At 40.2% G+C, this 15,640-nt stretch overlaps 1 protein-coding gene across 2 annotated transcripts in view; it reads left to right on the top strand.

The window, feature by feature from the left end:
• RTTN (rotatin) overlaps nucleotides 1-15,640 on the top strand; it is a 107,385-nt gene that overhangs the window by 76,750 nt on the left and 14,995 nt on the right. For both annotated transcript variants that reach the window (XM_013974305.2, XM_013974306.2), the window contains exons 35-43: nucleotides 1,509-1,602; nucleotides 3,823-4,015; nucleotides 5,548-5,638; nucleotides 8,784-8,937; nucleotides 10,275-10,412; nucleotides 10,726-10,943; nucleotides 11,457-11,562; nucleotides 12,528-12,625; nucleotides 14,273-14,350. In XM_013974305.2, coding sequence (XP_013829759.2) covers nucleotides 1,509-1,602; nucleotides 3,823-4,015; nucleotides 5,548-5,638; nucleotides 8,784-8,937; nucleotides 10,275-10,412; nucleotides 10,726-10,943; nucleotides 11,457-11,562; nucleotides 12,528-12,625; nucleotides 14,273-14,350 — 1,170 coding nt within the window. The remainder of the gene's footprint in view (nucleotides 1-1,508; nucleotides 1,603-3,822; nucleotides 4,016-5,547; nucleotides 5,639-8,783; nucleotides 8,938-10,274; nucleotides 10,413-10,725; nucleotides 10,944-11,456; nucleotides 11,563-12,527; nucleotides 12,626-14,272; nucleotides 14,351-15,640) is intronic.

Below are 15,640 nucleotides of genomic sequence, written 5' to 3' on the forward strand. Positions count from 1 at the left end.
TCTCCCCTCCTCCTGTGTGGATCTAATGTTATATAAAATAAGACATTTAATACATGCTTATTTATGAATGATTTATCTAGACTGAGGTTTATCTAGCCTCTATCTGTAGATGACTTTATCCACTCAGCTTACAGCTTTTGGCTGCAGCTTTCTGTCACTTAGTTGCTGCTGCTGTAACGTACTTCAAGTGGTGAGAGGTGATTGAGGTCAGAAGTTGAAAGAGGGATTTTAAAAACTATTAATTTCATGTGCCATTTTCTTCAAATTCTTTTTTTTTTTTTTTTTTTGCTATCAGAAACTGCAAATGAAAATCACCTTGGGTTTTGCTTTCATCCTGTCAAATCAAGTCTAAGGTACCCTACGTTAAGGATTAGGACAAATACGGAATCAGTGTACAGATATGTGAGCTGTACAGTGTCTGGGTTTGTGGTAGGTTGATTCGTAAGTTCTGCTGACAGCTTATTTGCGTGCATGCATGGACCTGGAGCTGACCCAGGTATGGGAAGTTTTTGCTGTCTCAGAGAAAAGAAACTGATGGGAGAACTCAGTAATTTTTACACAGAAGGTACTTGACAGCTTGGGCTTTTTCAGCTTTATAATTTTTATAATCTGTAAATCTACATGTGAAATTCTGTTTGTTTTCTACAGAATTTCTATCCTGTTTAGTGTTTCCAAAAAGCATGATAGAAATTCTGTAGAGAATTTCTGTCTAGCACTCTGTAAAGTGTTTTCTGAAGTGCAGTGTCAGTATAGTTCTTAATTTTTAAAAACAGTTTATTTGTGATGGGGAAGAGATAGAGAAAAATCTTTTCATACTTCTGATTCTTTTATATGCACTATTAAAATTTATGTGTGCCATTTGAAACTAAAAAGACTCTCATTATGAATTAAGAAGTGCAAAATACCTTAAAGACACAACAATTTATAGTTAAAGTAGTATGCGTCTTAGCCTCTCAACATTTGAGAGTTAAGTTGGAATGGGCTTTACGTGGATGTTCAGTCACTTCAGTCGTGTGTCCAACTCTTTGCAACCCCGTATACTATAGCCCACCAGGCTCCCCTGTCCATGGGATTATCCAGGGAAGAGTACTGGAGTGGGTTGCCATGCCTATTCCAGGAATCCTTGACCCAGGGTTGAACCCATGTCTCCTGCAACTCCTGTATTGCAGGCAGATTCTTTACTGCTGCGCCACTGGGGAAGCCTGGGCAATGAGCTTTCTCAGGACCTTAAAATCTTCGATGAGCTTCATACCAAAACTTTGCTCCTTTAAGTTAACTGATTTACATGAACTGTAACAGGTCTAAGAAGCAGAAAATGCCATTCCAAAATCTGTTATGACTCTCAAGACATGGAGTGTTTTTCAGTTATACTAACTAGTATGCTTTTGTGATAAACCTTTTTGTGTGAGGATATCTTGTGTGTATGTTGCTGGTGTTTCATTTCCCAGTTGGTGATGTTAACCAGTGAGTGCTCCAAATATAAAGTAATTGTCTTTGCTGATCCCTAGGTGGCAGCTTCGTCGGGCAGTGCTGAGTTTCAGTCTCTCATGCTCTCCATGGTGCCTCACCCTGAAGTCATACACGACCAGCTGGTGGCCCAAGGTATCCTTTTAGGAAGGCATTCTAGTTTCAGGAAGAAGATTGACAACTTGGTCCAGACAGAAATTTTGAAAGTAAATGTCTAGATAAAAGAACCAAATTAAGTCACAGAACAAGCCGTCCAGATAAGAACAAAATGAAATGTCACAGAACATAATAGAATAAGTACATCAGAAATTAACAAACAAATACTCTTAACTAATAAATGGGAATTTGGCCATCAAGTAGTCTGATTGCCATATGGTTCCTTATTAGATAATAATGGATATGTGGTATTTGAATCAAGGAACTGATAGATGTTAATTAGCTTCATTTTTTTCCCTTCTTTTGGGAACATACCTCAGTTTGCCACTTGAAAAATGAATCCACTTGAAAGTGATGAGAAGTGGGGTCGTAAGGGTTTTTCAGAGCCTATGCTTTCGGTTTAAAGCACGCAAAATATTTCGAGTCCTTATTTTATAAGAAGGTCATGATGAGTAGCCTAGGATTTATTTTTATTAATGACAATGTGTGAATTTTATTCTTTGTTTTAGGGACTGTTGCCAGCTCTGTTTGCTTCACACTTTATATATTTGTATAGATTATAGCTAGCTTTTGTTTCTTCTAAGGCAGTAGATAGGCCTTTATTCAGTAGCTTTAAATCCCTAATCTGTAATGAATATACTACCTAAAAAGAATGTAATTTTAAACACTGAAATATGAGCATCTGCAGGGAAAATGCTTTCTAAAACTTAAGAAATATTTGTCTAAGTAAGACTTTACTCTGAATTTTCATTACAGTGTTTGTTCCAGAACTGCCTGAACAGTGTCCCAGTTTGGTTTTTAGTAATTCATGTTAACATATAAAAATGTTTAATTTTAGAAAGTACTTATTTGATCCTCTTAAGAACAAAAGAAGCAAACTCAGGTTGTTTTAAGTAGCTTAGAACACAGAATATGAAATGAAATTTGATAACGAATCTCACAAACATTTATTTCTAAGAGTATGTTGAGTTACTGTTTTTTAAACAGCTTTATTGAGATATAATTCACATTCATACAGTTCACTCATTGTAAGTGTACAATTCCTTGGGTTTAAATGTATTCACACAGTTGTGCAAACATTGCCGCAGTCAGTTGTAGAACACTTTTATCACCCAGAACAAGCCTCGTTCCTGCTAGCAGCCACTCCTGATTTCCCCTGCTCTCCCCAGCCTGCTGCAATCACTAGCCTGCTTTCCCTCTTAATAGATTTGCCAGTTTGGGATGTTGCATATAAATGGAATCTTATTTAGGGGTCAGGGTGACGGTATCTCGGGAATTATTTTTGTACTTTTGTGTAAGTTTGGTTTATTCAAAATAGAATGTTTCCTTAAAATAGGAATAAGAAGTAAAGGTCATGAGGGAGTCTTGAGGCAGATTAAACTGTCTTGTTAACAGGCCCTTGCCGAGTCTTCTAGGAAAGTTCCGTACTCTTGTATCTTCAGTTCTAAAATCCAGAATTTCTGAAAGTGAAAAATTTTCTCAGAACTCAGGTGGCAGTAAGCCTTAGCTGTGCCTGAATACATTTGAGTACAAAATCTGACCAGTTCTAGTTGGAAGTTGTACTTGCTTATATGTTTGTCCTACTTGTTTTGATTATGTGTCTGCTGCACTGCAGAAAGATTTGTTTCCTTGTGGGGCATTGCCCAAGATTCCACTGGGGGTGTTAATTAGTGTAGAGTGGTGGTGGTTGTTCAGTTGTTATGTTGTGTCTGACTCTTTTGAGACCCTATGAACTATAGCCCACCAGGCTCCTCTGCCCATGGAATTTCCCAGGCAAGAGCACTGGAGTGGGTTGCCATTTCCTTCTCCAAGGGATATTCCTGACCCAGAGATTGAACCCTTGTGTGGTGCATCTGTTTGTTACCCAGTGTCTGAGTGCAGGAGACACAAAACCATGCCCTGCCCTTCTCGTCTTGGGCAGTACACTGGCACCCAAGGTATCCCTCAGATACATGCATGTACATGTGCGCGCGCACACACACACACACACTCTCTCTCTCTCTCTCTCTCTCTGGAGGAGCTGAATGTCTGACTCGCTGGCCTCACCGTTGAGGTGTGCCGAGCAGTTAGGGGAATTCCCCAGCTGTCTCTCTTTAGCACTTTTAGGAACTTTCATCTGATTATCAGAACTTGTGAATTTTGTATGTAACCACAAGCTAAACAAAATGGTGATAATTTTCACACCTATCTCAATAATAGGTCAGCGTGAAGCTGCGTCTCCACGGCTTCCTCCTGATTCACCCCTCTCTGCTCCTCTGCCCAGGCAGTGTGTGTTTGTCACCCCACCCCTCCTCTCCGCGATGTGCAGCCTCCTAGACAGCCTCTTGGTGGCCACTCCAGGCGACACTGCCAGCGCTTTCCGACGAACCCGTCTCATTGAGCTTCTCTGTAGGTAAGAGAGAAACACTCCCAGGGAAGCAGGGAGACCGAGGTTTTTGCTTTTGCCAGATTTGTCTGGACAGTTTTTATTTTCAGTCTGTTAAAGCATTTGCATTGCTTTGTTTCACTAACTGTTAAACTTCCTGTACCCCATCCTGATATTTTAAAACTCAGAAATTTGTCCTCTGCCACACTAAAGAAATATGATACAAGCCTCCTTGATTGTTCAGAATGGAAGTGAAGGAGTTCTGGGTTTCATCTCCCTAGTCGTCATATCAGAATAACGTCATTGGGTTGAAAAGTCATTTTTAAAATCCATTTGGAATTGTTTAGTTATGGGAGGCTGAAAGTTTTAATAGAAAGTAGTCTGATAAAAGTTAAGGAAATCATGATTTGGTTCTTTGATGTATCTAATATTAATTGGCATCTGAACGGACTTTTTCTGATTTTGTGATTGGCTGTATGGTATCGTTAAAAGGCCAAGGAGATTGGATTCAGTCCAGCTTAGGTCCTGATTATGGTTCATTCTCTCACTAGTGTTGCGGCCTTGGGAAAGGCACTTTTATGTCTGATGCGTCATTAATAACACTAGTTAATTGTTAGGATTAAAAAGAGGTGTTGTCTATGATACTCTCTTGAGTAAAGTGTTCCTTCCCTCCTGACATCCTGCTTATTCCAGACACATATACCCACCTCCTGTTCCCCATATGCTCATTTGCATTTCTCTCTCTCTGTTTCTGCCCTTTGAACATCCGCTCTCTGAATTGTTTCCCTTGTCTTAGCCAAAGCACAACGCTTTCTTTTTCTTTTTGGGATAAGAGCAGTCTCAAGAGAAAGGAGCCTGCTGTGCCTCACTTACTTGGCGGTGTCCGTTTCTTTACCCTTTATAGTAGGCAGCAAGATGAGACTTTGGTCTGTTTACATTTCTTGTCCTACTAGAGTTGGAAAGCGAAACTGCTAGGTGATTGTCTTTCCTTCTTGAATGTTTCCTATCTCAAAAATGGTCAAAATGGAGTGTTAGGAATATTTTTGCTTCAGCAGAGTCTGTTAAGAGTCTGTCGTGATGTTGAGGGCACGGAGGTATTAAAGAATCTTACAGGAAAGGCTTATATTTCCATCGTGTTATTTCTGACTTAAATTTTTTTGCTGTTTTTTTTTTTCTTTTTTTGGGGTTTTTACTTTCTAAATCAGAACTTACTTCCTCGAAAGTGTTTTTCCTGTTTTAAATAGGGACATAAGCACCAAGGTCTTTCTCTTGTTTGTCTTTTCCTTCTGCAAGAACTTTATTATATTCTGCTTGTAATAGGTTTCATTATATATTTTCCTTAGAATTCTTGGTTTCTGACATTTAGCTGATGATATCTTTTCCCATGTTCTGAAATATTTTAGGGAAACTTTTTATAAACATTTATTTCCTTCATTTCATAAAAACCCCTTTTCTTGAGTTCTGTTCATAGTCATATCCAAACTGTAAATTCTGATTTGTTCATCTTCAGTAACAAGCATCCCGATGGTCTGAAGGGTGCTTCTTCTCTTCCTTCACAGCATCGCAGATGCCACCCTCCTAGAGACAAGCGTCCAGGAGCTCCGGGCCCTGCTACCCACGTCTCTTCCTGCTGAACACACTCAAGCTCAGGTGAGCGCCCACGTCTCCCTCTCACCTCGTCTGTGTGTGCGTTTCTGTAGCCTTTGGTGCCAAAAACAGAAATTATGGAGGACATACCACAGGAGAGGAGTGAAAGTCTCTTAGGGTATACATGGTTTGATGAGGTTATTTGAAATAGCTTACTTAATATTTCAACCGGAGACATCTCCGAATGGTAGTAAAGAGCAGTGAGAGGTTTGAAGTCCTAGATTCTATGCCTGGTTCCATCATTAACCAGCTAGACATGTTTCACCAAGGATCTGGGTACCTTTGAGTACTGTATTAGACAAAGGGAATGTTCATTGTATAGCCCACCTTCCCCCTCTGTGATTTTAGGATATCTCTGTTATTTCTACCTAAATTAAAGTTGTAGAAATACTTAGTGAGTAAATTCTGTGTATTTTCAAAGCTCAGTTTAATAAGGATAAATTTATGTTTGTTCCTTCACAGATATTTAGTGAAGTTGTTGCTAATAGAAATGGTACCTTAAGATCAGATTTTTAAAAAGGGCCAAAAGATTTATTTGGGTGAGAGATAATAAAGGTAGGCCAGACCAGTATCTCTTGCTCTGTGATGTCTTCTTCGAGCTTTCTGCTTAAGGCAGACCGTGTCCTACAGGCTGGGTAACACTGTACATCATCTTCCAAACACTGGCCCAGTGCGGCGTTTCCACTTGTGAGTGCGCTTGTTTGCGTATTGGCCATCGCCTCCATTTTTCTGCCTGTCCATCCAGCAAATCTTTATTGGGGGCCTACTGAGTAGCAGGATCTTCCCTAAATGAATAAAATAGAGAACCTTCCCCTCAAGTTGGGGGTTTAGACGGTGATCAAATACATATATGCCTGATGGTGTCTTAGATAGACATCTAAGAAGAATAACTAGAGGAACAAGAAGTAGCGTCAGAGCTGGCAGGGCAGGGCTTTTCTGTGTCGAGTGCTCAGAGAGGGGCTTTCAGACAGTGACGTATGGCCTGAAGTGAGTGAGGAAGCCAGTCCGTGGGGCCTCGTGGGGCCCCTGAGAGTGCCCTATTCAAGAAACTGCACGGAGTGGCTGGAGCAGAGTCTGCGAGGTGGAGATGAGGCCAGAGCATCCAGGGCTCCGTGAAGGTGAAAGTGCCATTAGGGCCTGTTTTATAAAGGAAGCGACGAGCCCAGAGATGGAGAGCTTGCCCAGGACGGCTCCCACAGTGAGAGACAGGGCCGGGATCCCAGCCCGTGCAGGCTGCTTCTGGAATCCACAGTCTTCCTCTTGTACTATGTGGCCTGTGTAGACTGACTGCTTCTTGCCTGTTTGTCCTTAGTAAGATGGTTCATTCATTCCAGGAAACTCTGGAGCATACGCCCCACTATATCGTGCTGTAGGCACCAGTGATGCCTCTGAACAGAGCAGCACGCCCCTGCCCCAGAGTCTGGGTCCTTGGAACAGGAGACAGTAAACAGTAAACAATAGTTACAGGTTTTATTAGGTGGTGATGAATATAGAAAAGCAGTGAGGATGGGTGAGACCTCAGGAAAAGCCTCAGTGAGGTGAGATGTGAGCAGAGCTGAGGAGACAGGCTGTGGTGGCAAGGCAGAGCGTGCGGCGGAGCTCTGCGGGGGACAGAGACATGAGGTGCTGATGCTGGGGGTTGCTTGGTTGGGCTTTTTTTTTTTTTTTTTAAGAAAGAGTTTCAAATGTAAGAGAAAAAGTTACTTTATGAGCTATCCTACCGGTAGCTGACTGCATCTTCAGTATTGTAGTTCACAGGAGAATCTGACAGCTCAGGCATTCTCGCTCAGGCTTCCTGCAGGCTCTCCCCTCCCATGGGTTGTCTGTTCTCGGTCACACAGCACACGCAGAGGGCAGACTCACTGTAACTGCAGTGGTGTGGCCTAGCAAGGGGTCAGGAAGTACTTCACAGCGATGAGGAAATTAAATTTCACAAACTGCTTGCATTTCACCTGATAGGAAAAAAGTAGAGCCGCCTGTACTTTTATGTAAAATGTGTCCACAGATTAGATAAAGGGAGTACCTTTCATCCAGAGAAGTAGTTCAGAACTCTTTGGAAGTAGCCTGACGCCATTCACCAGAGAGGCACTTTATGTTGTTGTTTAGTTGCTAAGTTGTATCTGCGTCTATTGCAATGCTGTGGACTATCACCTGCCAGGCTTCTCTGTCCATGGGATTTTCCAGGCAAGAATACTGGAGTGGGTTGCCATTTCCTCCTCCAGGGGATCTTCCTGACCCAGGGAGCAAACCTATGTCCCCTGCATTGGCAGGTGGATTCTTTACTGCTGAGTCACGAGGGAAGCCCTGTAGGTACTTATGTCTCAACAAACGCCTGGCAGTCCCTGACTCTTACAGTAACCTGGGAGGAAAAACTGTGAGTGTGTGTGTGTGCACACATGTACAAAAAGAGAGGCACCAGAATGTGTCTGTGAAGTTCATTTCTATGGATTGTTGCATTGCTTGGGCATGGTGGAGAGATAAGTCATCACAGTTTGTTCTTTATTATTACATATCCAGAGAAATTTTTTTTTTTTTTCAGTATTTTTGCCCATGAATACTTCTTACAGTATTAGTAACAAGCAACATTCCAAAGGTGGTTTTATTGGTAATTTTAGGGAGGATTTAATTGTTCTTTTAAAACTTAAGAATGGTGTTTTTATGCTAAAGGATAGTTGAGGGCGAACATTGGACATGTTTTCATTTTATTTGTAGCAATCACTAGGCTGTTAGGCTGACTTCTCCTACCCCTCAATTGTACACCTTGAAGAATATGTTATAATCTTTCTTTACAGAATTGTAGAGCTTTGGACTGCTTTTTTTGCTTCTTCCCGAATTTTGACTCCACAGTTTAGCTACTTGAAAACCATAAAGACTTTCTAAACTCTCTAAATAGAATTCAGAATTTGGCTGTGAAAACGATGTTTTGTTTGGTATAATTATAGTTGACACTATTAATGACTGTTAGTGACATGCTTATGAGAAAAATAATGCTTTGTCTGCTGTGCGTTCATTTTAGGTCTTTCAAAATTAAGATGGATATTTTATGACTTTTTTATTAACTTGTATTATAAAGAAGTGACACTTCATCACCGAGGTTGGCTTTTCGTATGATGTGCTTTGTTTTTACTGTATCTCCTCTTTCGGGCAGGTGTCCTTTCTCCTAGAATACCTGTCCTCCTTATCCCGGCTTCTGCAGTCATGTTTATTGGTGGATCCTGACCTTGTTATTCAGGATGAGCTTCTGAAACCTCTTATCCCAAACCTCATCCAAGTTCTCACCCTATGCACCAAAGATATATTAGGTAAGCTGTATATATTTATTTTTAAATTAATTTATTTTAATTGGAGGCTAATTACTTTACAATATTGTAGTGGTTTTTGCTATACACTGACATGACTCAACCATGGGTGTACATGTGTTCCCCATCCTGAACCCCTCTCCCACCTCCCTCCACAGTAAGCTTTATTTTTATTTATTTATTTTTTAGTTTAGAAGGAAAGTAAATAATACTGAGGAAAAAATCTTAACTTTGCACCAAGTATTCAGATCAAGGTCACATTTTGGGTTGTTCTTTGCTGGTGTTTTTGGAGGACTTTCCATAAAGTGTCTTACAGGTTGGATATTTTAAGTGGCTCCAGGAGACCGTTTGAGGCAAGTACGCAGTATAGTGAAGGACCGTTCCCCTGCTCTGTCATTTTACATGAGGGTAAAGTTCTTTATGTAATGTTAGAAAGTACAGTGAGTGTTAGGTGTTAATTATTCTTATAAGCTATGGCTAAGTAACAAGTATAAGCAAGTCCAGAATATAATATCAGAAATTTCCAAAATATTCTTAAAAAATTCTTAAAAAATATGCTCTAATGAAACGTTGAATATAGAGCTTAGTAGTGGGGAAAACTCGGAGAAGGCAATGGCAACCCACTCCAGTACTCTTGCCTGGAAAATCCCATGGACGGAGGAGCCTGGTAGGCTGCAGTCCATGGGGTCGATAAGAGTCGGACACGACTGAGCGACTTCACTTTCACTTTTCACTTTCATGCATTGGAGAAAGAAATGGCAACCCACTCCAGTGTTCTTGCCTGGAGAATCCCAGAGACGAGGGAGCCTGGTGGGCTGCCATCAATGGGGTCACACAGAGTTGGACATGACTGAAGTGACTTAGCAGCAGCAGCAGCAGTGGGGAAAACTAAAGCAACTATCGTATTTTAATCAAAATTAAAATATGATAGGAAAGAGTTTGTAATGAAGTAGTCATTCATTTGGTAATTCTCTTTGACCATTAGCTCATTCTAGTTTAGTCCTTTGCATTTATGGCTTTGCAGGTTTTGGGTCTGGTAGGTGAAGTGGTTTACAATGCCCAGCAAAGGCAGTCTGCAGAGTCTCACCAGCACTGCGTCACCCAGTGCTGGGGGAGCAGTAGTTAGCGTGCAAGTTTGACAAGTGCAGTGATGTCCGGATGAGCTCCTGAGGTTACACCATGTGTTCTCTATAGAGAATAGGATGAGATCCACCCCAGGGAGCAAGAGGTGATTTTTACGTTAAGTGTAATGAAGTGTCTTGGTGAGGTTTAGTTTTCAAAAGGCTCTTTTTCTTCTTTGTGTTAATAAGTTGAAACATTTTGATTGATGTTTTTTACAGATGTAGAGTTAACGTCAGCTTTTTATCAGACGTGGACTCACCTGTTCCACCTTCTGGCTGCACTGCTGAGGCGAGCTGGCCCTGCCTCTTTCCCATCTGTGACCATGGGTCTGGCCCGGTCCTGGGCAGCGGTGATCGGTAAGGAGATGGTCTTGCTGGGCTTAGGGTGTTTTTGCTTATAAAATTAAGATAATCCATTGTTTACACACACTCACACATTCTTATAAACAGGAACCTATATGAAAAGAACAAAATGAAAATGAAATCAGTTTCTTGATCAATAGGTTGTCTTGGTACTATTTAATTCATCTCTGAACACTGCAGTTATTGTTGTGCTAATAAACTTCATTAGGATTAAAAAACCTATAAACTTTGTTACTCAAATAAATTTGACTGCCTTCTTTAATTTTGAAGATGTTCCCAGTCATTTGCGCGTGAAACTGCCTTTCAGATGCATTCTGCAGGTGTGCGTGTTTGTCTGCCACAAGCCCCGCTCTGTATACCGCCAGCCTGCAGTTCCTTTCTATTCTCTTGACTGAAGAGGCAAAAAGGCATCTCCAGGATAAGGATAAAGCAAGCTTCTGCCACAATCCAACAGTGGCTTCACTTCTTGACAAGACCCAGGAAAGTCAGAACTCTCTAGAACGACTTACTGAAGTAATTCTTCAGGTTAGTGGTTTCTTGATTTTTAAAAATTTGGTTTCGTTTTTAAATAATTGACTTTCAGTTTTGATCTTGCAAGAATTTTATTTAATCATTTGGATTAAAAAACAATGCTTATTACGACCATTTAAATAATAGAAGAAAGGAATTTGATAATTGTTCTCCCATCCCTCTGTTTTCTAAGGGGCCTTTTAAATAAATTACATATATGTATATATATTCCCCTGTGAATTTGATTAAGTGCTTAAACTTGCTGTATGTTAATATTCAACATAGCTTTTTTCTTTAGAGGTGAGTCTTTGAGAATGATTTTTGGTCTTCTCTATATTATAAATTTCTTATTCAGTCTCATCCACACAGAACATTCTCAAGTCTTAATGATTTATCACATTCTAGTGGATTTCATGAAGTAGTTGAAAACTAACGATAGCTCTTAAGTAGAACGCATCTTTTCATTCACAAGTGTTTTGCTCCAGCTTAAGTTTTTCTCGAAGGCAGTTTGATTTGCATTCTTTGCAGTGCTATGAAGGAAAAACCTCCAAAGATGTCCTGAAGAGGGTCGCTGCGAACGCACTGATGTCACTTCTGGCCGTCAGCAGAAAAGCACAAAGACACGCGCTGAAGGGTGAGCCACCTGACGCCTCAGCTGTTTTTAACTTGTATATTTTACTGCCTGTTTATTTTAGGTGTAAAGAACTTAAAATCTTAGTGTCACTAACAAGAATAGTTTTTATTCCCCCCCATACAGAAACATAGGAAACACGCTTTGCTTTTTTAAAAAATTTTCTGTGACGCATTCCATAGTTTTATTTGCAAAGCAGAAATAGGGACACTGATGTAGAGAACAAACGTGGATACCAAGGGAGGGCGGAGGGTGGGAAGAACTGGGAGACCGGACTGACACACGTACACCACCGTGTACAGACAGACAGTTAGGGAGGACGGCTGCATGGCACAGGGAGCGCCCCTCCGCCCTCCGTGGTGGCCTAAATGGGGAGGAAGTCCAGACACGCATTTCTTTTAAAGTAAGAAGATTACACATGTGGATTACTTTTTGTGTAATGAGTCTTTCTCTAGAGAATCTATTAAATCTTAGAGAAGTTTTTTAACATAACATATCACTCAGTTTCATAATAATCACGTGTTAACTACAAGCACATATTGCACGTACAAAGAAAACACGTAGTTTCGATAGGAATAACAACTGCGTTAGATGATCCTATATTTTCATATCAGTTTCCCTCTGGAGTGTTGTAATTTCTCATCCAGATTCAGGGAACACAGGTGTTTGAGATGAAAGAGAATATCAGGTCCACTAATTTCAGTTGTAACTTTGCTACTGAAACTCCGCATGCCTCCAACATAGATGAGATGTGTGAAGAGGAGTAATAAGTTAAAAATAAGTGGGTTTTAGCATTGTAGTTCTCTTGCGTTTTTATCCTCTGGTTCATTAATGTCTCACTGAAAATGTGAAAATAGAATTGGTCAGAAACAGAAAATATCATTTTTTGAGAACTTGGTTGTTGTATATAGTTTTAACTTATTTGGAAATAAAGTATCTTTCTGGCTATTTTGGACATTGTCTTCCAGCTCATCTCGTAGACAGCTGCGTGGAGCAGATGAAGCACATTCATGCACAGCTGAACCTGGGCTCTCTGAAGCCGGGGAGGGCAGCGCTGAAGAAAAAGGTCGGGTGACCATTTCTCGAGTCCTTGTGCTCATTAATGACACCCATGTTTGGTTGAAGTCAGTGTTTTAGAGGAAAGGTACAGCTATATAAATTAATGGGATTTCTACATTAGGAGGTTTGCGTTGGGATTTATTTGTGTGTGTGTGTCCTTATTTCTCACTTGAAGATCTTTAAGTGAGATTTATATGATATGTTGTTGTTTTAAGCCTTTTGGGATATGTAAGATACATTTTTATTCTACAGAAAGAATATGTTTCATAGGTTCACTAGAAATAGAATAACTTACTAAGTGTTTTCTGTATGGCAGGCACTGTTCTGAACACTTCATGTTTATTATCCACTGTTCACTCATGACAGTAATCATAGAACCAGTAACGGGTAAAGCCACTGTTCGCCCCGTGTCTGTGCAGTTGCAGAACTGGTATTCCTAGTATCAGTTCATATCCTTTGGTGACTCTCAGTGTCTCTTTTTAGCATTGAGTCTGCTGGACTCATGACAGGCTGCATGTTCACTGTCAACTTGATGTAACATAGGTTTTTAAGAAAACTGTATTTTATATCACAATAACTTTTGTTTATAACATTAAATCAGTTTCACCTGTACTACATGGTATCTGTTTCTGTGTATACTATACCTGCTCATCACTAAAACTTGAGTTTCTGTCCATCACCAAACAGCTGACTCCCGCTACTGCCTTTGCCCTCCCTCACCCCTTCCTTCCTGGTCACCGCTCCGCTGGTCTCTGAGTCTGTGTGGTGTTTTGTTTTTTGGGTCTGGTTTGGTTTGTTCATTTATTTTGTTTTTTTGTTTGTTTTTTTAAATATTCCACATATGAGTATAATCATGTAGCACTTGTCTTTCTCTGTCTGACTTATTTAACTTAGCATAATACCTTCAAAATTCATCCCTTTTGTTGCAGATTGCAAGATTTTTTTGTGGCTGACTAATATTCCATTGTATATATACACCACATTTTTTTAATCCATCATCTGTCAATAGTCCTTTAGATTATTTTCATATCTCAACTGTTGAAATAACAGTTTTTATGTAATAGCAGTGGTTAATAATAATAAATATGGTTAAAAAGATCTGCCACAGAAGCTTATTGAGGAAATGAAGATGTGTGTGTATTTATAAACATATCTGCATATCTAAGACCATTATTATAGTGGTCTGTGTAATGACTTGTTTCTACTGCATCTAGTAAGAAACCAAGAAAAAGCCTTATTTAATAATTTTATTGGTCTAGGTGCTTATATGTTTGTCAGTTTCTTTTCTTGCCTCTTTTACTTTTTCCTCTCATGCAAAGGCCCTTTTCCTCATCATTGAGAAAGTCAGCCAACACCTGATATGATTGAAAACCAGCCAGTATGTGCTTTACTTTATTGAGATGAAATATGGAGGTTATCATGTATCTCAGTCCCTCTGGGGCTGATAGAACAGAAATAGCTTTTTTGTGGTGGGTGCGCTTCTCGAGACGTGGTCATCTTTCAGAGATCGTTAGCCCCTCCAAACCGTGGTGGTCGGGCCACAGAAAGAGCATAGCTGTGGTGTCACATGATCCAAGGGAGAAGGAACTATTGTATGCAAAAGTGGAATATGCCATCGTTGTTCACATCTTTCAACTGCTTTTTGTTTAAACAGGAGGATGGTTTTATTAAAGAATTAAGCATTGCCATGCAGCTCCTAAGAAACTGTCTTTATCAGAATGAAGAATGTAAAGTAAGTAGAGCTCCTTCTCAGTTTTGAAAGCAGCGCTGTTATGAAACAATTTAAATTTCATATGAGATAATTAGGGAAACTGGAAAGCTCTTTGAAGTTTCCTTAGATGCACGGTTGATTGGTTCATAAGCTCAGCGTTGATTTCAGAAAATAACGCACCTAATCTTACCGTTGTTCATCAGCCCGGATGACATTTCTTGTTCATATCAGCACTTTGACTTGAGGCAGCTAAAGCAAACTTGAGTCTTTTTTCCTACTGTTAGCCATTTCTTTTTTTTTTTTTTAATTTAATTTTAACTAAGATGGTGTGAATGGCTGTGTGTCTTTTAGGCAGGGTTTTTTTCTGCCTAGGCAGTTGTCAGACACCTCTCCATGGGGAGGTGTCCGCATGCACAGGAAAGAAGGTGAGGATGTCTCCTGCTTCAGAGGAGAGAACGTATCGCTGTGCTGATGTCAGGCAGGTTCTTCAGTTCCAGCTCTGCCGCTTGCAGGGCCCCTGATGCAGCCCCTCTGTCGGGACCCTTGAGATGTTTTGCTCTGTCTGTGAGCATTGGTGCTGTCATTTCACACAGCCATCAGGGCTCTTACGCAGAACACAGTGTCTGGAACACTTTGATTTGCTTTGTCAGTGATGGGACACTTCTGAAGCACTAACCTCCACACAGAATCACTGTGGAAAATGAGTAAGTCAGAGATAACTTAAGGAAGCTTTCTTTTAAAAAAAAATTTTCCTACCTCTTTTTAAACTTTTTGTTTTGTATTTGGGCATAGCTGATTAACAGTGTTGTGATAATTTCAGATGAACAGCGAAGGGACTCAGCCATACGTATACATGTATCCAATTCTCCCCCAAACTCCCCTCCCATCCAGGCTGCCGTATCACATTGAGCAGAGTTCCATGTGCTATATAGTATTACCTTTTTCATTATTTTACTTATGATAAAATTGGAAAAAGTATATCTTAGAAAATGAACGTTTGGAGCACATATTCCTTAAACTATATAAAATAATTTACTCAAGACACATGCTTAACAATTTACATTTCAAAACAACTTCACGGGAATTAAGTATTGATATGTTTCATTAGTAATGTCACTCAATTTGCTGGTGTCCTTGCAACTGGATGCAGTTAGTGTTCATCCATGACACCTCACTCAGGTAGTACTCTGGCACACTTCCCAGGTAGCATCTGCCTGTAGATTCACGAGATGCTGGCCTGGGCACTGGGTGTAAATGTAGTGCTCACATTTGTAACACGTTAGCCAGCTATGAAAGTGTAGTCTCTCAACA

This window comes from Capra hircus, chromosome 24 (genome assembly GCF_001704415.2).
Source record: "Capra hircus breed San Clemente chromosome 24, ASM170441v1, whole genome shotgun sequence".
NCBI lineage: Eukaryota > Metazoa > Chordata > Mammalia > Artiodactyla > Bovidae > Capra > Capra hircus.